At 41.2% G+C, this 22658-nt stretch overlaps 1 protein-coding gene across 2 annotated transcripts in view; it reads right to left on the reverse strand.

The window, feature by feature from the left end:
* The window catches only part of btbd11b (BTB (POZ) domain containing 11b), a 53049-nt gene that overhangs the window by 1805 nt on the left and 28586 nt on the right, over positions 1-22658 (reverse strand). For both annotated transcript variants that reach the window (XM_026365918.1, XM_026365919.1), the window contains exons 2-14: positions 15541-15699; positions 9402-9606; positions 7151-7303; positions 6763-6928; positions 6176-6265; positions 4828-4929; positions 3807-3900; positions 3391-3526; positions 2706-2926; positions 2436-2614; positions 917-1022; positions 497-599; positions 85-166 (exon numbers count right to left, since the gene is read on the reverse strand). In XM_026365918.1, coding sequence (XP_026221703.1) covers positions 85-166; positions 497-599; positions 917-1022; positions 2436-2614; positions 2706-2926; positions 3391-3526; positions 3807-3900; positions 4828-4929; positions 6176-6265; positions 6763-6928; positions 7151-7303; positions 9402-9606; positions 15541-15699 — 1796 coding nt within the window. The remainder of the gene's footprint in view (positions 1-84; positions 167-496; positions 600-916; positions 1023-2435; positions 2615-2705; positions 2927-3390; positions 3527-3806; positions 3901-4827; positions 4930-6175; positions 6266-6762; positions 6929-7150; positions 7304-9401; positions 9607-15540; positions 15700-22658) is intronic.

Here is a 22658-nt window from a genome sequence, read left to right on the forward strand (position 1 = left end):
AAATGGATAAACAGAATTATGTAGAATGTTTATGTGATTTAAGTGTAATTTTAATGTTTGTCTTAATAAAAGTAGTTATGCTACCTGAAAAATGTGATATTTGACATTGCTGATTTCAATGCATGTGTTTTCACCACAAGGTCTGTTTGCTAGAAGAGATTTGAACCTTGAGAGAGAGAAGTACATGAAAAGAGAGAAGTCATACAAACACATCAGAGATAAGAATAAGTCCTATGTATTTTGTTCACATTGGAAATGTTCACATTGTTCAATGGAAATAAATCTTAATAACACAACACTGACACTGAAATAGATTATGATAAACCTGAAACTCTACACACATGGGTTTGCATAAATTATATACCTCCTCCTATTAAAATGTGCCCAGTTACACAATCCAGACCCTCCACAGGTCACCACATCCAGCAGAGTCCTATTTACTGTATATCCATATCTCTTGTACTTGTGCATTTTGAAAGTCGACGTGTACAATTACCTGCTGGAAGCTGTGAAGAGCAGGACTTTGTGGGCGTAAAACGGCTTCCCCTCCACCAGAAAGGTTACATCTGACATCTCTTTATTGTTCAGGAAGTGAGGATCTGAAAGATCACAGATGGCCAGAAAACCTTGATGTTTTTCTGATTGTCATCAAAATACAAACTGCGTGTACAATGTAACCTTACTACCGACTCCAGACAGAATTTAAATTACACATCACAGGAATTTACTTTTTTCCTTTTCCATTGCAGCGCCTGAACATTAGATGGCATCACATGCTCTTCCCAGCAGATTGAGAATACAGCACTACTCACGGTGGAATCAAAAATACGCATCAGTGCAGTGCTGTGATTTGTGCAATGCCGTAATGTGAGATTTTTCATTAACAAAAGCGAAACGACAAAGGCACCCCCCTCACCCAGGCGTGACGACTGCTTCCTCTTGATCTCTGCCAGTTTGGGGATGGGGTAAGGGCCATAACACTGAGTGAAGATTGCGGAGAGCTGCTGGCTGATCACTTCATTCTGACAAAACACAGACAGAGCAAAAAGACATTAGGTGGTGAGAAGAGCTGGTTGGGTGGGCAGTGCTCAGCCAACAGCCAGGACTCCATGTTATGCAAGAACATAAGCACTTACTCCTCTCCTACACAAACATGACCAACACAATTACGAGAACAGTGAGAGAGGTTAAACGTCTGCAGACTCTTATCAAGTTTAGCATTGAAGCGTGTTCCACTAAGCCACATGTTCATGAATATCTCACTCTTTTGAAATGCAATCAGATGCATCTTACTTCTTACACCCACAGTTCCTCAGAGACTAATGCAATGGGCAACACAGACCAACACTATAACAGACCACAGCTTACCGGAGTGTGACAAAAGGGGAAAAAGACAGAAGACTGAAAGCTTCTTACCCTCACATCAAACTTTCCACTTGTGTTTTTGTGTTTATGTTGCTAAAACCACAGCAGAAAGGAGCGGCAGTGCCATTCGGCTGCAGCAGCGGTGCGCAACACTATTAGCCCCACATGTGCAGTCAGGCTGATGGCTTTCAGTGAAGCATGACGCCAACAACCAGCTTTAACAGCTTCCTATTCCACCAGGAACAAATATATGTTTGTGTAATTTCCTTCACATTCACTAGCCAGACACAAGGTGTGATAGACAGATAAACTACATTGCTGAGTGAAGGTTTCAGTAGGCCAAGGCTAGCAGACTATGTTGCAGAGGAAAGATGGACGACTGGTACCTTGATGTCATGGTGGCAAAAACAGTGACCAGAGGATCCCTGAGGCCCATATAGAGATGAGGGTCGCTCCCCCCACTATACTGTACATCAGCCAAGACAGTGACACAGTCTGACACTGCAGCAATCCACTGAAGGCTGGGATGGACTAAGTGTGTGTGTGTGTGAGCAAGGGGGACACTTCGTTTGGAACTGCACACGCATGTCAGTCTCTGCTGGTCTACTTTATTGGAGTGTTTATTTCTCATGTCAGCGCTGACATGCCGACAAGGCAGTGCTAAGTCGAGGCAGAGAAGACAAAACAAACAGAGGTGCCAGACGGGACGATGATGTGCTGGGGGATCGTAAGCTTGAGTAATGAGACACGGCCTTGATCTAATGAGAAGCAACAGAGAAGAGTGGGGGCATATCATAAATCATGATCATTTTAGGAAATTGATATTGAGTAGGCCTCTGGGGCTCTGTCAGTGTCTGTGAAGCTGATAACATGACTATTTAATGTCAGACACACACGAAGGAGCTCAGTAAACAAATCAGATGTATTTTAAAGTACTGAATGAAGATGTAAACATTGTGAAGACAGAGCTCACAATGAACGTTCATCTTGCAACAATGACCCGGACTAAAGTCACACATGAGAAAAATGAAAGACCAAAGTGATTTATCAGGTGATACAGAGTGCGATACCTTGCTGGCTCTGAGGATCTGGAACATGAGAGGCAGCCCATGTGTGATGAGCTCCTCGGTGTACTCCTCCTCCTCGATGCAGCTGAACTCTTTTAGAAGACCCTGGATCAGAGGCCGGCGGTGTTGATGGAAACATGTACGCAGAGACTCCAACCATGTGTGCAAAGTCCAGGGGACCCCTGAGAGAGACGTAAACACAGTCCAGGCATGAAACACATACAAACATGCAGAAATAAAGTGGCGTTTAAGACATTTTTTACAGCAACTAACCGAGGCTCCTTATATCTATGGTGATGTCTACGTGTCCATGTTCTGAACTGTGGTACATGGCTTCTTTCAGGGCCTTAAGTTTGGCCTTCCCTGTTCGAATCAGGTCAACCTGAGATGGACTTCTACCTTCCAGCTCTGAACCTTCTGCCAGGATCTCCTCTAGGGACAAGACATCCGCTTTTCCCTTCTCGGTATGGGACAACAGCTTTTGAAACACGTTTCTAAAAGAAAAAACAAGAAAGAAGCACAAGATAGAAAATAAAAGTCCTCTCCTTTTACAATGTTAGAGGAAACAGATACATTTGTATAGTAGCATTTGCGTTATGATCATTAGTTGCCACTGGCAAGTATATCACAGTTCACAGTTATTTCTGCATAAAGGGGGATTTTAATTTACAGATATGGTTGGATAAAGAAATGTTATATGCATAGCTGCAAACGAAAAAGGCCTAAAGGAAAAAAGCTTATTATGCGCGAAAAGATGCTTGCCTGTCTTGAAAGGCTTACAATCTACTATCTAGTACATCAAAATTAGACATGGACATGCTCTGCTTAGTGTGTGTTTGTGCATAAACAACATTATTTGCTGAATACTCAGTTTGAACCGGCCGGGCTGTTTGTGCATATCATGTTCTTTCACCCATGTGTGTATTTGTGATTAAACATGACTGTGCGTATTACCCACCTGTGTCCGTGAGCTGCTGCCAGGCTGTACGAGTTCATGTCTCCCTGTGGCGCAGTGGAGATGCCATTGCGGTACATGGTTCCCACCATGGGGTCTGCCCCCCTCTCCAGCAGCAAACTCACCAGCTCAAAGTTACCTGTGCATGAAAAACAATTGGCCCAGTTCAAATACAGAAAACACCCAATAAGATTAAGCAGAGAGAAGGACAACAACAAGAATCATTTGTCTTGCATCTGCCTTTATTTTAACAGTTTCCAGGAAGACTACGACTCTAAAGCCATGAGTTATCCAGCGACCACGCTGACAGTCAGGTGTTGTCATCAGCTAGTTAAAGATGGGCAGCTGGTGCTGTCAGCATGGCACACTAAAGCTGGACAGGTGGAAGCCAATGGGGGAGTTACAGTGTTTCTCTGTACCTGCAGCAGCAGCCAGCTGCAGCGGGGTCTCTGCGTAGTTCTCCATCCCTTCCTGCAGGGACCCCTCTACGTTGGCTTTGGCATCCAACAGTAGCTGCAGAGTTCAGATGGAGACGGCGAAAGGCATCACAGGACGGGGAGGGGGGAGAAGGTAGGATTAGGATTAAACAAAAAAAGATACTGTGAGCAACAATCTGACAGCAAGATCAACAGTCTCACTCATTTATTTGACTGTTTAATTTATTATTTATATCAAAAGTTAACATGGTAACACTGCATACCCTCTGGCAGAAAGACATTTCTAACTGACAAATGATGCACCAGAAATATTTTGGGGAACAATATTTTCTGTAAGTGAGAGAATGATGTCAACAAGCTCGTTAATCTCAAAGGTCTCTCATCTAATAAGGTGAAAAATTATTTGCACTTCAAATGAATATCTTGGGAAGCCAAAAGTGGGAATGAGGACATAATGACAATGCACTTGATAACTTCTACTCCAAATGTAAGCTTTTTGACTTCATTCTGTCTTTTATCTAATGTCCTCAGAGATTAAACTGTGAAGTGGCTGAATCATCACCAGTGGAATTTAATGATTCAAAATCCAATCGACAGAGCATTTAGAGGGCAAACTGAATTAGTTAAATGAGTTCGATAACAATTAGGCTGCTGTGTTTCCACTTTTTAATCCCTAAATGCAGTCTGATCCATCTGCTCAAAAATGTTAATTGACAGGAAGAGGCCATGTTCGACGCAAATGTTCAGACCCAAAGATTGACTGAGCAAATGTCGCCTTTAATGATACAAGGATTAAAGTGGCACATCAAACAAATAGCATCTCAGTAATTCAGAAAAATGAAAATAAAGAAGATAGACAGGTGAAAATTCATAGTGGAGAACCATTATCATCATCACCACCAAGAAGCTTTGATGACAAAAATGACAATGATGACCAACCATGAGGTGAAGCACAATGAGAGGTCACGATGAGAGAATCACAGGTGAGAAAGGACGTCACTACCTGCACCACAGGCACATGTCCGTGTAACACGGCGAAAGTGAGGGACGTCGCCTGCCGTGTTTCGGGAAAGACTGAGGGGTGCTTGTGCACTGAGTTTGGCACCTGGGAAAGGGACACAGGTAGGTGGGATGGGTAGGTAGGAGGGAGGAAAGGGTGAGGGAAAGAGATATGAAGCCATTAAAACCTCTACATGGCCTACGGAGCACAGGACAAGCAGCTTCAAGTAGGAGAGAGTGGGGACAGATTACTGTGTTTGCCTTGTAATGAACACAATAGATTGATCTGTTTAGTTAGGCCTCATTGTAATAGTTTCTCTCTAATCTCTTCAACCTCCTCCGTGGGTTTTCTTTAATGGAGCTCTGACCCGACCTCTCTAATGCTCATCTCTCTGGTTATGCTGCAATGAATAACTATGAGCCAGATTGAAGCACGACATACATGAGACATAGTCACATAAACAAAGCACAAGGCATACCTTTCTCTCAGGATGATTTGGGGAAAGGGGAGTCAGAGGTGCACATGCAGATACCATCATCTGCTAACACAACAGATGCATAAAATAAATCTGAAGGGCTTTATTTTTTAGTCGACAGTGCTTTGTGCTTTGGCCAGAAGTTATGAATACGGTGCAGAGCAAATCCACTCTGACACAATGGCTGATGGGATATGTTGTTGCTGAGGTGACTAACAAAGACAAGGATCACAAGACTCTAACTGAACGTCCTCTCTGACGTCTTTGCAGAGTCAAAGGACGCCAGCTCAATTCTCTGCAGACTTTGAGAAATTCAGTTTGCTCATATTAACATTTTTTTGTTCAGATAAAGAAACAAAGGTCTGCGTCATGTTTTAAACACTGTCTAAACACTGAAACAGAAGTGAGCTTCACCACATTATTTCCCTCTGTTTATATACTGCTACAAATCATCTAAGGTGGCAGGTCAGTCAGTGCCTCATGATCCTCAGATCTTATACATTTACCAACATGACACACAGGTCAGAACAGATGAGGGAGAGATGAGGTTGGACATGTTCATTTTTCTCTAATTCAATGACACAAAAAGCTACCTAAATGCACACACACACACACACACACACACACACACACACACACACACACACACACACACACACACACACACACACACACACAATGATACATGATACTAAGACTATGCTTTTAAAATCCTTCTGAAATAAAATTGCACTGTGAAAGATGCAATTAAAAAAAAAAAAAAGTAAATTATGCGCTGATAAAGGCAACGAGGACCCCATTCTGTTGTTTGTTTGTCTTTGCAACAATTATCCTCACTCTAGACAACAGAATAAAAGAAACTTCATCACCACTGACCTCCCTATTAATATCAGCTCCTGCATCCAGAAGCATCTGTACCATAGCCTCATCTCCACGGACACAAGCGTACATCAGCGGGGTCATCCCCTACAAAAGATACATCATTTCATTAAAGCACCCAATAACATAAACAACAGGATGACTCATACTTTACTTATTTGACAACGTAATGTTGCACTACTGAGTTTTGAAAGATACTATATGAATCAATAACTTCTGCTTAGTTCGGCCCCAAACTAAATGTCGATCTCACATGGCAAGTCATATGAGTTACATTTGCAGTGTCCCCTTGTTAATTTGCTGTACTGTAAGTGGTTAGTCATGCTATAATAAAGAGCTCCTTCATCGGCAAGCTGCAGGAAATATACGTCAGAATAAGCTTTAATATGTATGACTGTTTTTTGCTCACAGGAGTGCACAGTACTCAAAGGTGAGAGAGCCGCAGTTTACCAAGCAAACAAAACTTTCTCCTCCACAGGCTGTGTGCTGTATGTGTGTGTCGGCGCTGGTGTGTGTGTGCGTGTGTGTGAGAGTGTAAATGTGCCTGCATATGCATTATTTAATATGTTGACTGTGTCTCTAACCTGCTCGCTCATGCTGTTGATACCATCCGGCCCTAGCAGGCTGACAGCCTGCTTCACCAGGTCTGTTCGTCCACAGCTAAGCATACGGAAACCCAGGTCCTGCAGGAACTTTGCCTCAGTAGAGGCAGCATCCAGTTTCCTTGAGCCACAGAAGCAGTCATCCGTTCTGAAGGACAAAGCATACAAAGTGATTCACAGCACAAGGTGACTGTTTGGAACGTTTGCAGTGTGCCATATTTTCCCTAAACACCTGGGGAGTTTTATTTTTTAACACCACACAGGGTCTGAGTTTAGGGGACTTTTCTTCCGTGTGTCTCTGATGTGTGTGCTTGTCTGCGAGTTCACATTCTCTGCAGCCTGAAGGCAAGTACGCTGCTTACAGCCGTACCGGAGCTGGCGGGGCTCACAGTCCACTCCGGGCAGCAGCAGTCTGGCAGCCTGCCGAACATCATCGCTGTCCACGGAGAAGCTGCGCCTGTGTTCAGTGTGAACCACGGCCACACGTACCCACTCCATCAGAGGAGGCAGCACCAGAAACGGTCTGTAGGGGGAGATAGAGGAATAGGTTGCTGTACTCGGTGTGTGCAGGCACTTGCAAGAAAAATCAACCTAATAGAAAATTTGTATATGTTATTTTAGAGATTTTGATATTTGAAAGGAATGTGAGGAATTCTAAACTGAGCAAGCGTATCTGCCACAGACGGTAGCAATAAAAACAATGCAAAGGTTTTCTATGATTCCATACGCGTGAATATACATATGCATGATGTTACGCTTTGACCTTCACTACCACTGTTCTGACATCGCGTTATGCATATAAACCTTCATATAAACTAAACAATAAGCTGTCACAAATACATACTGAGAAGCTCTGACCCTTAAAGATAAAAAAAGCACCATGATATCCATAAGATTGTAGCTTTTCATATATACTGTGGATCAGTAATTATAAAAACAATTATTATTAATATTAAATTCTGTCACATCTTATATATAAGTTGTGTTTCCTGGATTAGACATTATTTAGTTCTGGTATTTACATTCAACACATCACTAGCACATCAAGTGTGTCTTAATGTTAACCTGCACTGTCCTTCACACACGCGTCGGTCCGTACCTGTCACTCATTTGGAATTAGTCATTCATCAAAGCTACTCTGTCTTGATGGGAAAATCATTTATCAGCAGTCTAATCTGCTGAGAAATGCAAACCACTCTTATTTTTCTCACTTCAAAAGGAGTCTGACCTATAGCCACGTGACATTATTGGGTTCACAGATTCATTAAGTCAGTACACAGCACCCAGTCGAGAGGCAGGGCACCTATAGTGGCAATGCGTTCTCTCACAAACCCCGCAGAAACATTAGTTCACAGGAAGTTCAAGGTCTTGCTGCTTCCATGTGAACCTCTTTGAAGAAGAGTGCAGACATTCCTGAGGAGGCTGCTGCAATCTCGGGGCTTTCTTTAAGATTGGCTCCAGTAATGTGTTTACACATTAACTAAAACAAACATGAATAAATGTAATTTTCTTTACAAATTGCCATTAGAGCTAAGAACACCTAGGACGCACATTAGCCGATAATTTTCTCCACTGCCGGAAAAGTGTGGACGCACCAGATGAGGCCTGCTTAGGCTCAACTGTTTTGCTTTATACGTGGTTTGCACCAAATTATAGGAAAAACTGAACAGCTCAACATACTAATGCTACAAATTAGTTAAAAAATGAATAGAAATCGCTCACAGATCCAGCGGAAAGGTGTTTTGTGAGTTAAAACAGCAAAGACTGTGTGGACTGTTTTCCAAACGCTTTCCTTTAACAAAGTGTGGGAAATGTATGAATGTATGTTCAAAAACTACAAGATGAAGTATTAGGGGCTTAGCAACATGGAAACATTGCCTAATCCTACTGACATTCACACATAAGTCACTACCAAAGTCCTACAGCTGCTGGCTAAACGCTGAATGTCCCACTACGTCAGTGACAGTAATTATCAGTACTCACTGGGTCCTGTGGATGCCTGCTCCAGCAGCCCCTTCCTGCTGACGCTCAGGTCACCCAGAGGGCTCACTTGAGTAGCCAGTAAGTTGACAGTTGACTTATATAAAACTGTACTTTCTTTCCACCAGAAAACATCTGGTGTGCCATTTCAGGGGCGATGCAGACAGCCAGAATTGTAAGAAAAGAAACAGTCTCCAGAGGCGTGCAGTTACAGCAGAATGATCTCTACAGAAGGAACATTACCGCTGGACTGTGTCTATAAAGTCGTATACTGAGGTGAAAAGCACAACAGAATAGGAGTGTAAATTGTGGATAAGTAAAGCGAGCTTCCACTTTGTCTCACTGTGGTTTTATGGTGTCTTTTTTTTATTATTGTCATGGTGAACATTAAAGGTGCACTGTTTTTTTTTTTGTCTCATATTACAGAATGAGGTGCAGAGGTCTGATGGATTAATCAGTATCGGATGCTTCTATTACTTTGCCTTGTTCGGAAGCTGGTTATAAAAAGCCTCACTCTATAAAAACACAAAACATTGTTCACGGCTCAAATATGATGTGAGGTGCAAGTAAACATCTGGAAATTGCAACTGATTATTTTCTTTCTCTATAAAATACAATAAAAAATGATGATTGTTTCTCACCTCTCTGTTTGTAAGGTAACCTTGGAGGGCTCCACATTGGGGTTCTCCCACTCCATCTGAGGGCAGTGCATGAAGTAACACAGTGTGTAGATCGCCTCAGGCGACCACTGAATCACACAGCTCTTGTGGTGGATTGGCGTTCCGTTGTTGTGGTTCTTCGTATACAGCGGCTGTAGGTGGTGCATGGCTCGGGACACCAGGTCACCTGCACATAAACACACGTGAACCATATACTGTACAGGGAATGGCAATACACACAGGGGCAGTGAGAAAGGGATTCATATGCAGCCGTGCTCAGTGACAAAAGAGAAAAGACAGGAATATTCTAAACACACGGCCTTTCAGAAGAGGTTGGGGAATCATCCTCATTTCTGCCGACCCCCTTAGAGCTTACTCTGTCAGGGGAAATCGAGAGTTTCTATGCACCACAGTCAGGAAGGAGACAGGGTTCATCCCAGGAAGGAGAATTTGCATGCTCAGGACTGAACTGTGTAAAGAATGAATATTTATGCATAAATATTAGCTACTCCAGGATATTTCTTCTACATAATTTGTCAGTACTTTAAAGTCATTCATTTAAAAAGAAATCAAAGCTTAAAAGGACTCCTAAGAAAATCTGAATATTCTCTGGGTGGCTAAATAGTTCTTGGAAAAGCATGTTCGGCTCCTTTTTTTATTCTTAAAAACAAGACTGATTAACTTTTAGTGAAGCAACTTCAGTTAATCCAAGACTGAAAGATGAATTGAAAGACGCTTTCACATCCAGTCAAAATTATTAAGAAGGCCATCCGCTCCACAAAAATATCTTAAATGTGTCATCTGAGTTATTGTATTGAGTGGCAGTGTGCTTCCTTGAAAACAACCCTTTATTATTACAGCATGGACTCAAATCCCATTTCACTGAATGCTGTCAGGTTTGTGTCGTGTCTCCTTCCTGTCTAGACCCACAGCACTATGAGAAAATGTAATGAAATTCTGAAGTGTGGTCAACCTAAAAAAACATAAAAACAACAAAAAGAAAACAGTGTGTCATATTGTTATTGTATGGTCAATTGGATACTACTTAAAAAGAAAGTAAGAGAACATGATGGCACTTAGTTTCCCAGTCTAAATGGACAATATGGTACAGTAAAATGCAGAGCGGGAACAAACAGACATTCCCGTGGACAAAAGGGTTTGTTTAACATCAAAATTGTGCTATTTGGTGCTTGCCAAGATTTAATTTAGCCTCAACAATGTGAGAGGCAACTGTGAAAAGGACGCCTGAATGAGGGAAGAGCATTCATGCAATAAAACAGTCAATCTCTCGACTGTCCTTTGGGAAGAGTGCCGCTGTGCTGATAGAGAAATGTGCTGCACATCGTCCACTGATGCAACAAGCAGGAAACATTATGCCAGGAATGACCACCCCTTCTACATACATTAAGTCAGAGGTGTCTCTGTCGCTATCTGTAGCTCCTCCTTCGTCTTTCTTTTAATTGTACCAATGGGAATACAGATACGCTTGTAACAGTGCCCTCTCCAGCTTGGTGAGCGGAGCCGCGATGGTCAGCAACAGCCAGTTCTCATGTCTTATTTATACTGGCCTGGTGACATTTCCTGTGCTGGCAGAGGAGGCTGGCAGTGCTGAGGAAGAAGCTTATTTCTAACACTCAAAGAGAGCAACAGTAATGTAGCAGGAGCTTACTGCTGCCGCTTCAGCGGGTGTGTATAGAAATAGCTGCTGAAAACACCTGCTGAAGTGTCTCCTCATTGTCTCCTCAGCGACCCTATATGGGCACAGACTGGATGAGAGATGCCGCATTAAACATCGGCCGTCTTTTCGTTATATGATTCGAGCCTTTAATCAATTCTTTATGTTAGGAAGAAGAGGACACACACAGCAGACCGTGCTCCTCTGGTATCTCAGCGATTACCTTTTAGCAGTTCCTGTAATGCACTCTTTCTTTTTTCAAAGCTTTAAAATGCCTTTAGAAAAACAAAGTCACACAAACAGTCCAGTTTCCAAAGTCTAATGGTGTTGCTTTGATTTACAAGGGAATTTGTGAGTGGTGGCACCTTTAAGGTCAGTAACCGACAATGCAGCAGCCACATAACAACCAATCTAGTCATTACTTTAGAAAATGTGAATGCTGTTTAATAGTGCGAGAGAAACTATACTCTTTGGAAATGTTGCAATCCACTTTCATTCTGATGGAACGATTATATTTAAGCTTTCATAGGGAAATAAATACACGGTAACCAGCTTTTCCTTGGGTGTTGATAAATGGGCTGTTGCCGCACCGTGCAGCTGCTGCCATCATCGCTGTTTCTGTGTGTTTCAGTTATTAGCTGCTACAGTATGCAGCTGTGATTACGTTTAATGGCTGCCTGTGGCCATCCTGACTCAACAAGATGCTACGCTATTCTTCCTGCTATTAGTTTTGTCCATTTGAAAACAGCCAAGCTTGTAACCACCATCCACCACACATATCAGATAACATGGAGGCTTTACGGCGCTGCTCTATCTAATGCTAAATAATCACGACTGGTTAGATTGCACATGTTGGCTCTCAGCGCACTGTTACACAAAGGACTTTTATTGTCGAATACAAGCAAAATAATCACATAGACACAGGCAAATTGTACTAATTCTTGCAGGATGTCTAACAAGGATTTCATGATATAAACCCACTGAGCCACCAACACTGAGAAAAACACAGACACTAACAATATTACTGCTTTCATCATATAAAAATACATGACTGACTAAATGTAAATGTGTAAAAAAGTGTTTTTAGTATCTGAAGATTAGATTTTTGCTTTTTTTTACCATTAATATCTAATATTGTATGACAAAGTACTCACTGGGGAACATAAGACTAAAGATAAATTATTAATAGTGGCATTAATATTTTAGTGCTAAATATACCTGTTGAAGATAATGAAATTTGCAAAGAGGTTAAAAGCCCATGATAAATGTGACACAGCAGTCAAGTCTAAAATACAGCTGCAAATGACCAACCATTAGAGCAGACACAGAGACAGGAAATGAAATTTTAAAGGTATTACAGAGTAAAAACAGCTCTTTTCATTTTGTGGTTTAGCAAGGCTTGGCTGAGGGATGCTTTGAGTGGGAATACACTACAACAATAAAAGACAAAACAGTAGCAATTTATTGAAACTGCGTAATAATTTCATGGCAGAATAGTGTTTGTAAATTTTAAATGGAAAAATATTGTTCTTCCACCTAAAACATCTTCCAAATTAAACCCATAGTTGGGCATTTTGCACTCTCTTTGCATATACACATTTCTCAAAATGTCAAACTATCCCTTTAAAGTTACAACTGGCAGTTATGTCGTTTGACCTCAATTTACTTTCTGATACTTTATGGTTTTTAAATCTACAGAATAGCAGAATATTGCATATGCTCTCCCTAATCTAAGAATAAAGCTGGGGTCATTTGTCCTTGTTTCCCTTTTGTTATGATGTTATTTTTCAGCTACAGTTAATAGTTAAACTATTTTATAACCTCCATCCAATGGCTTTACTAAGAACAGATTCAGTAACATACTGAGTAACACAAACAACACTGCGACTGTGCGACATATTTGAAGCAGGATGTTGTCCAACATGACTGAGTGATGATAACACGGTCCTAATAATTGCAGTATTTCAGGGGCTGTCATTTCTAATATGCTAATTTGGCATTTGGCAGAAAAGAAAATGAGAAAATACAAAGAGGTAAATCAGCGGCAAACCTCTAAAACTGAGTCTAAATGCCAGCGGAAAAAAAAAAAGTCCCTGCATGTCCGTGCAAATTTTATTGCGCTGGAGCTGTCAAATTTATTTTAGACAGTTAAACCCTTATCTGGGTTTCTCGCTATCCTTCCATCTTTTATCATTTATGTTCTATTTCACATATGTGACAGCTCAACTGTGACTTTATCGTCAAATAACCTGCTTTTCTCAGTTACCTGTTTTTATCTTCAGCTTGTGTGACTCTTTGCAAATCCTATAGCTATCTACAGAATATCTCACCAGAGGTGATTATATTACCACTGGACTGAGCTCTTCTATTATCCATCTGCCGCTCTGTTGTCTCAGAGTGTGCTTACAGTGTCAACATAACAGAATGAGTCCTTGCTTGACCTCATCAATTCAACACGGAGAGGAGGCTGCTGGCGCTTTGCCTCAGCACTGTGCCCCACCCCTCCCACCTCAGTCCTGTGAAAATACAGAGTGAGGAGAATTGGTTTGCTGTTTATTCACATAATAAATGTTTACCCTAGATATAAGCTGCAGGAAATATGTTTCCTTCTTCTTCCTCTTGACATACAGTTGTCATGACAATAGAAACAGACCCAGAAGTTGAGGGTTGTAGGGTCACACGGGAAGTTATGTACTCAGTGGTTTGCATCGCAGCTTGCCACTGAAAGGACTCATGTTGAACTTTGCTTTGTGTATTGTAATTTTTTGTGAGTGAGGACAAGAGGGTAAGACATAATCAGCATGTGATTTCTGAAATGATGCAGAAAATCTATTATTATTATATAAAACTGGCTCCTAAAGTAAATAGCATCGTAATGTATAAATGTATTCAGAAAATCATTCTGACGCCAATTATTCTTTGAATAATGAGTACATTGTGAGTGGACAGACATTCAATTAAGATTTAGGGGGCTTGCAAACTTATAAGCTAAAATGATTTTTTAATGAATAGCTACGCCTCATTAGAATTATGCTCATTGACAGTGCAACTCCCACTAATTCATGCTCATTTAAATGGGCACATGCACAGCAGGATTATGATACAGTGATTTTACTGATAAAGTGGGACAGTATTTGTGAGTTACTAAACATCACTTTATCACATCAGCCAATAATGTCATCCAACTCAAATGTGAAGGAGACTTCCAGCTGACCAGAAACTGTATTTATAGAGAGCTTTTTTAAGTAAATGCACAATGAAACACTACACAAGTAAATGAAAATGTGTTGTAAACAAACAATGTGTGCTGTTGGTGGTGATAATTTCAGGTGTTCCACGTATTTGATCATAAACGAATAATAAATGAAAAGATTCAATTTGGTGCTAGAAGAAAAGTAAAGGGGCTGTCAAAGTTAATATTATTCATCATCAGAACATAAATATCTGAACAAAATTTCACTGTAATTCATTAAATTGCCGGTCTTTTTAAGTCGTAACCAAAGTGGTCGACCAACAGATCAACTGACAGGCTGACATTGCCATCTCTAGAGCCATGTTGCTAACATGACTAAATAGCACTCTAAATATATAATAAGTGGTGATGAGTTACAAACAACAAAAATAATAGGATGTCTAAGCCAAAAACTCCAACTGGAAGCACCAAGTATTGAACATGGAGTATGTTTGGCATTAAAATGGCTGAGCACTTGATTAACCGCCCAAAATAGCAGGTGTCAGTGATTTCAGGCTTTAGGTACAGCCACTAGCTTTCAGCCATATTGATCAAACCCTAATACACAACACTAAAGCAAAACTTAAGTCTTTGAAAAGTGGTGTCCTGCCTCACACAGTCATTAATATGCTTCTATAACAGCCTCCACATGATTTTATAACCTGGCCTCACTACTTCATTCCCATCCACAAAAACATACACAGCAACCTACGGACCTTTTTTCAAGAAAAGTCTCACTGTCACATTGTCACGTAACAGAACGGAGCTATTGTGAACATTATTAGTTACATCTGTGCTTCTACTGCTATGACAAGTCAAAATGTCTCCTGTGAGCCTATTAGTGAGGCCAGACACTGTGCTGGTGGTGGACGATAAGACCTGGCGCACACTCATGTTCACCTTCGTCCCAAAGGTGAATGAGTTTGAAGTTACAGTTTTGCAGGCCACACAAATTCTTCCACACCAAATAAAACAATTTTCTGTGGAGCTCCTTCTGTGCATGAAGACACTGTCATGTTGAAACAGGAAAGGGTATCCCTCAACAGACACCGGTGACCAGTGAGCAGCTCGTCCAGAGCAGCTGGGTGGGTAATTACCTTGCTCAGGGGCACACTGACTAAAGTGAAGATTACATCAGGGGCCAACAGCCAGCACACACACACACACACACACACACACACACACACACACACACACACACAAAGAAGACTCACTGAGTTCAGAGATGCTGCCCACTCTTGTGGCCAGTAAACACTGTTCAATGGAGCGCAGCTCAGACTGACTGTAGGCGTTTCCATCTCCGCTCTTCCCCGCTCGCTGCTGCTGCTGCTGATCCCTGTGAAGAGTCAGACCCTCAGGTAGGCTGAGCACACCTGAGAGGGAGGGCGAGAGAGATTTTACTATTTATGCGGTTTGGTCAATACAGGACATGAGGACAGTAAAAATATACACTCACTCACTCACTCTGAAATTTCAGTATGAGTATCTCTCATTGTTTCCCTTCATATATTTGTCATAGTTGTGAGGAAAATGATAACAGTATGGTAATATAGTGCAATATTTCAAAGGTGTTTTCTCTTTTCAGACTATATGTCTTAGTTACTCTTCCTCACTCTGGGAGTGACGAGGCAGACTGCTCTCCATTTCTCTCTGCTAACAGTTTCTTATTCCTCTGCACCCCTTTTACTGTATGAAGGGTGCCAACTGATGAAATGGTTGAAAGCGATGACTCTCTGCTTAGGGCCCCTAATCGAAATATTTTTAAAAAGCAGCTTTGATTTTAATGGCTTTTCTGCTACACTGTGCTGCTAATTTAATGCACATGCTGCCCGTGCCAAAGGTGACACTTTTCATTCATCTTGTGGGAGCAGACGGTTGCTTATAGGGCAATTCATTTCAATTTTCTCCAATGAGACGAAGGGAAATCAAAACTAAGGGTCTGTATAAAAATGATTAGGGGGGATGGAGAAAAGGAAGAGGGCTGTGTCAAACCTGACCCCTAAATTACCCACAATATCACAACCAATTAAGGCTACACTCCGCAGCTTTAGTTTGCAGATATATTCACTTCTAAAAGGTTTTGTGTGAGGCTCACCCTTCAAGTCAGTCAGATCATTTCACAGCATCTTATTTATTGTGATTTGATGATCAATAGCTAAAGGGTTGTGCAAAGCATGGCAGAGTGCAGCACACAGTAACAGAGCACGGCAGAGCAGGGACAGGGGGAGCTGGGCAAAGCAGAGGGAACTGATTTATATTAGCTTAAGTTGCATTATAAAGATTCCAGATTCAAATTTAGCTTTAAGTTGGAGACGTTTGTGGGTTATGCTAATAGTGGCTAATGGAGCACCTATCCTCTAACAGTGAGGATTTTTTTTATCTTAAACTTGTAGCCCTTAAACACAAAAGATATGTCAGATTTTCAGTAGGTACCTCAGGAGACTGAAGGTATAGTTTATGCAACCCAAAAACATCTGGAAGTAGATTTCTTGATCAGTCACAGCTGCCCTGCACCACCTCAGAACTAAGAGCTGGAGACACCACGTCCTGCAACACTGTCAGATCCAAAGCCAGCACAATTTGTAGCCAATGCCCCAGAAAAATCAGCAAGATCAGTTATGAAGAAAAGGCTGGTTTTGTTTCTGAAGAATTTGTCTTTAGGGATTACTGTAAAACACCTCTTTATTGCTTTTACTGCTTACAATGTCTCCTCCTTTGTGAGCAGTTGTGCAAACTCCAGGAAATCCATCTTTAACCATTTAAAGCAGCAGGAGGGCTTTCCTGGCACCTCAGGCTCACTTTCATCTCTAACAGTTCTATACCAAAGTAAATAGCCCACTCAAGTGTGACTACAGGATTCATGATCCACCTCTATTACTGAGCCCAGACCAAAGGCCCCCGGGTGTGATTTGGCAGAATATTGAACTGCAGGCGCCATAATTTTTTATAATTGGCTAAAAAATAAAAATGTCTCCTTAACTTTAAACCTGGCCCTGTCATCACTTTCCGTAGGCTTTGCTCATTTATTTATTTATATATTTGACTTCACCAGATTTTCTGTTGGATGTGGTTACAGTTGTTATCTGAATTTTCCATGCAAAAATGTAGCCTCAATTAAAAACCATCTATTAAAAAACAACAGCAAACAAAAGAAAACAAACCAAAATAATGATAATAATAATAATAAAATTTTAAAAAGGCAACTACTACCAAGATGAGTAACATAGCTTTTTCATTGAAGATATTTGGACATGTCACAGTAGGAAAAGCTCAGGTTAAAAATAATAGAATGAATGATGGCTGAACTGCATTTAGCTGCTTCAGTTTCAGGGCCCTTGTATCGCTCATGCTGGCTCATAGTAGCATCGGTAACATAAGAGGAAATGTAGGATGTAGGATGCAAGATCACACTGCTTTCACTTTCTCACTCTGACCAACAAATGTTAAATGTAGCTCACTCATTTTGACTTAAATAAATCTCTGTGGCCATCATCCAGCAGCAGGATTGATATGTGTATCTGCAGATTAAGAACGGGCTGTGTACATTTTATGCAAGTGGCATAGTGGCTGTAACTTAATTAATTATTTGTAGCTACCCTGGACTTAGTACATGCCTTTTTGCACAGCAACCACATAATCTGCAGTGAAATCATGCTGAGCTCAGGATGAGTCTAGCGCCATCAAAGCTGTCGCCACATTTTTATTTCCAGCAAAAGTTCACATGTCATTTCCTCTGATGAATCACATGCTTAATGCAACACGCCTAATATGTTCATTAGCGGTGTTACTGCAATCATGAAACTCATCTAATCACTGAGGTAAAAAATAGAGCAACACAGTCAACCTAATAATCAAATTAACATGTGTTTACCTCATATGTATTTGTTAGGTAATATTGCTTGATATACAACATATACTGGGTACAGTATCTATATAGAAATGGCCTTATGGTCACACATCAGCTTTTAACTCTCCAGCTCCTTAACCTTGGTTCAAGGGACTAACAGGACCAGCTGACAGCTCTCAGGATGGACCAAGGCAAGGTGACTCACTGGCTCTCTGTGTCCTAATGCAAGGCACTGTCTTCCCTTAGGGAGGAGCTGATGGAACTCTTACATTCCAGCCAGCCAGCGAGTGAGTGTAGTCACTCTTTCTTTCTCTTTCTGTGTGTGTGTGTGTGTGTGTGTGTGTGTGTGTGTGTGTGTGTGTGTGTGTGTGTGTGTGTGTGATGATAACTCCTGTCTGTATTTTCCTTTTGATTGGCGCTGCACCAAAAATCTCCCAGTAAATGCAATGTTCTCAGGTACACATACAAAACAACTGGAAAATAGTTTTGAGCTGATTATTTGGCCATAATAATGATAGCCATATGACATTTAGTGCAAGAGATGATACTGGGCAGCTCTCTTTAAGTGGACCACCATGTTTTGTGTATAGCATCTTTTCAGTGTTGACAAGAACAGAGTAGTAGACGAAAGAGGATGAATGATGCTCCGGGCAAGACAAGTAATGAGTACAGGAGTTGCTATTAGGACGTCACCAAATGCACCTTAGTCATATTCTGTATAGGCTGCTGGACACATATTCTACAACTTAACAACAACAACTAATTATGATCTTATATATCATTTGCATACCAAAAACAAAAAATAAAACATAATATTGGCCAGATGAAAAGTTATTTGACCACTGTGCAGTCTTTGCTGTTGCCGCAGCCTCAAGCTGATCAAACTTTTGCTTTAGTCTAATTTTGAATCAGCAAGCGTTATAATGTCCCTTATTTATCTTTTACACGTCTGTCTGTCAGAGGGCTACTGTACTTTGGATCCACGCTTACTTGTCACAAAGTTAACTAGAGCAGTGGGGCAGGAATGCTGACCTCGCTGTGGCTCCTACCCTGCACTTAAATCTATTTCGGATAAACACCCAGAGATGTGCGCTTCCCCAAAAAGACTGCTACACTGCAGTAATCCAGGCTTTGGGTTTCACACAGATAAGATACAGAGACGGCAGAGTCGAGCTTTCAGTTGGCAAATCATAAATGTACTGCACAAACAGGTACTGAAAGAATCAAAGCAAAATATGAGCAGCTTGATGCAAACATGCTTAAAGCAGAAAACAGCAGAAAGCACAAGATATGTGACTGTTTTTTTGCGCCATTATGGCTCTAAAGGGTTAATCATGTTGTTATTGTACATGGATCACAGTAGTGCTGCCCCACTCTAGGCTCCGGCTCTGTTCTGCCAGGCCAGATGGCTGCCATATGTATACCAAGCGAATAATCATAGAGGGAGACGTAGTGAGATGGAAAGCAGGAAACGGAGTAGTGACGTGTGTTAAAATGTGTTTAAATGCCTTTCCAACTGTAAATGGCTACTTTATTCATTCTGAATAATCTCCGCTGTGTGTCCAGTTCTAGAAGTAGAGGTGTGAATTTGAAACTGTGTTTTTTTAGATGTAGCGAAGGTGCGCCTCGGTAGACTGTAAATCTCCAGAGGTACGATCTCAGTTTGGGTTCTCAGGTGACCACAGTATGGTCTGAGGCAGCCACAAGTTTTTAAGGGGTTAGTCCTGTGCCAGAGACAGGGATAGAAAGAAACACTGTGCAACCACAAATGTGGTGAAAAACATGTGAGTGAGAAAATACATGTACACATGCAAAAGTCTGGTTGAATTAGGAAACTGCATGGCAGAGGGGGAAGACATGAACACTGGATGAACCACAAACATATGGACACACATAAATACAGTCAAGAAGAAGTAAATAACAAGTCAAGTCGCATGAAACACCAAAGAAAACAGATGCACAGAGTTAATTATTAGTAATTAAAAAGTTTCAATCCCAGGCACTTGTCTAGTTGAAGTGTGACATGCTCTGCAGAGAGCTCTGCAGTATGAATGGGATACTTAGTCTTCCAGATGGAGGTCAGAGGTCAGAACAGTGTCACTTAGGGCAGACAGGAAATCACTATCTCACATCAGTAGGCACACAATCAAGCCAATCATTTTATTACGTCGGTGCCCTCTGCTACGTTGCGGTTCGCTTTGTTCTATTTCAGGTGCACATTTCAGGTTCATTCAACGAGCCCATTAGATAATGAAAAGATCAAGAAACAAACAGACAGCGCTCCCATACTCATTCAGTCCATTCTGTTTTCGATCGCCCTTGTTTGGCAGCCCTTCGATTACAAAGCGGCTTAATTATAGTTAAGCACTGTTTTCTACAGCACTGCCTATCTAATTGATTAAATAGCTCCATAAAGCTGCAGTAATCAATATTTTTACATTAACAGTGGCTAGAATGGCTACAGGTAATTCCTAACATACAACTCAGCTCACTTAATAGCTCCCCATCCCTCTTCATAACTTGTTTGCCTCCTTTAATTTATGGTTTCAGTTTTAAGGCCCAGAACTTTAATGTTGTGTTTTCAGTCACACCACGCTCTCTAAGCAAATTTCAAGTTGTTTTCAGTAAACTTACATGAACGCAGAGGAGCATTTAGCAGCTTGTTTCTGCTGCTCTCTAATGGGCAAAACAAATCTATTAAGGCAGCTTTAAAGGCCCAATTTGTGACATATGGATGGAAATGTGTGAAAGCAACGAACAAGGACTAAAGGCTAAAAAGGAGACAGACATAAATAAGTCAAGCTAGAACACACACTCAAGTACTTACTATACAAGTTCCCGTCATACAATAGGCACACACACACACACACACACACACAGACGGAGGACTTGTGATGGGTGACCGACGCACAACAAGGGCACAACTAGCATTACGCAATCTTCTAAAATCAGAGGGAAACCAGCTTTCCTGCAGGCTGTGTGTTATTCCACCCTGAGGAAGCAGCTCTCTCACCATTATTTCTCTCTTTTCATCTCATTTCTTCTGTCAAGGGTAATAAGTCTGCATGTAATATCCATGAGTTGCACACATCCCGCAGGATGCTTTCCAGACAATACTGGCGATCATCAGCAGCAGGGAAAAATCTGAAGTCACTGAGCCGTAATCTCTCCGCTCACCCTGCATTACCTCTCTATGAGCTTTTTGGGATAGTCGAAGCAGGGCTGCGGTATTTTCTCCATTACAATTATTTCATCTAATAATCAGATATGGAGAGTGTACAAAGTGGGTGTGTGTGGTTTTTTTGTGTTTCAGTGAGATCTGTTGCTGTGAATTACAACTCTGAAAAAAGGAACAATGTTCTGAAGTAATTGCTCATTTAGCACCGGGGGCGCTGGAGGACATGACTAATGTCATAAAATGAGATTTGCTGTATAGGATTATTTCCCTCCGGGTCATTTTATAGGGGTGACGTCATGTCGAGCTGCTTCTAAAGACAGGGAACTTTTAAGTGAAGACGCTCTTGGACATAAAAACCCAGCACCATAAATATGAAGCAAAGCAAGTAGATAAGACGGTAAATCCTTAAGGCAGCAAAGGTACAGTCACTGCCTGTGTGCAATATGTGCGTGTTTGAATGTCTCCTAAATCTGCGTGTGTGTGTGAGAAAGAGAGAGAGACAGATGAAGGTATTCCCAGGAAGTGGCATGCATCTGAATTGCTGGTCAAAAATAAAACAAATCCCAACTCATACACTATTAATAGTGTTTACCAACATTTTTACAGTAGCTGCAGTTTAATGAATATTTCTGTGCTGCACATTTATCTGAATCTACGCCCTATAGACTCTGCAGTACATTTTCTTGTGAGGAAACCGACACCGCAGCTGCTACTATTGGTATTTTTTCCTCTTCGCATTGATACTGCAAATGTCATGTGAGTATATGTCAGTATTCAAAGTGGAGGATTCACCATAAAAGAGGAGGAAGACCTTTGCAATAAGGGAAACAGAGCATGATTCAAAGTATTCAGATCTAAATACAGTATTTCAGAAAGTGCTGGTTGTTAGTAACGATGATGAATGGTGACACTGGAATTTGTAATACACGGCTCGGTCTGTTTGGTGGAGCTGGTGTAACATGAAGGATATCTAAAATACTTACTTACCATTTGGTGACATGTTGCTTTATCGCGACAAACTCTAGCTGCAGCACAGACATTGTGCTGTAAATATTCGCTCAAGCACCAAATGTCTATTAATCCACAGCTGAAAATAGAGCACAATAACAGTCTGGGCGACAGCTCTGTACATTTAGCAAAAACAACCCTTTGTTTTAGGAAACAGCCTTTTTAAAAAACTGAAATTATTTATTTGTCTTAAGACGGAACAAATGGACTTGAGTGCTACAGACAAGTGGGAAAGTAATGAGAGGCCGACGAATGCATTGTTGGTTTGGGTTTTTTATGGGTTTTATTGATAATAAGAA

The sequence above is a fragment of the Anabas testudineus genome, chromosome 6 (assembly GCF_900324465.2).
Source record: "Anabas testudineus chromosome 6, fAnaTes1.2, whole genome shotgun sequence".
In the NCBI taxonomy this organism is placed as follows: Eukaryota; Metazoa; Chordata; class Actinopteri; order Anabantiformes; family Anabantidae; genus Anabas; species Anabas testudineus.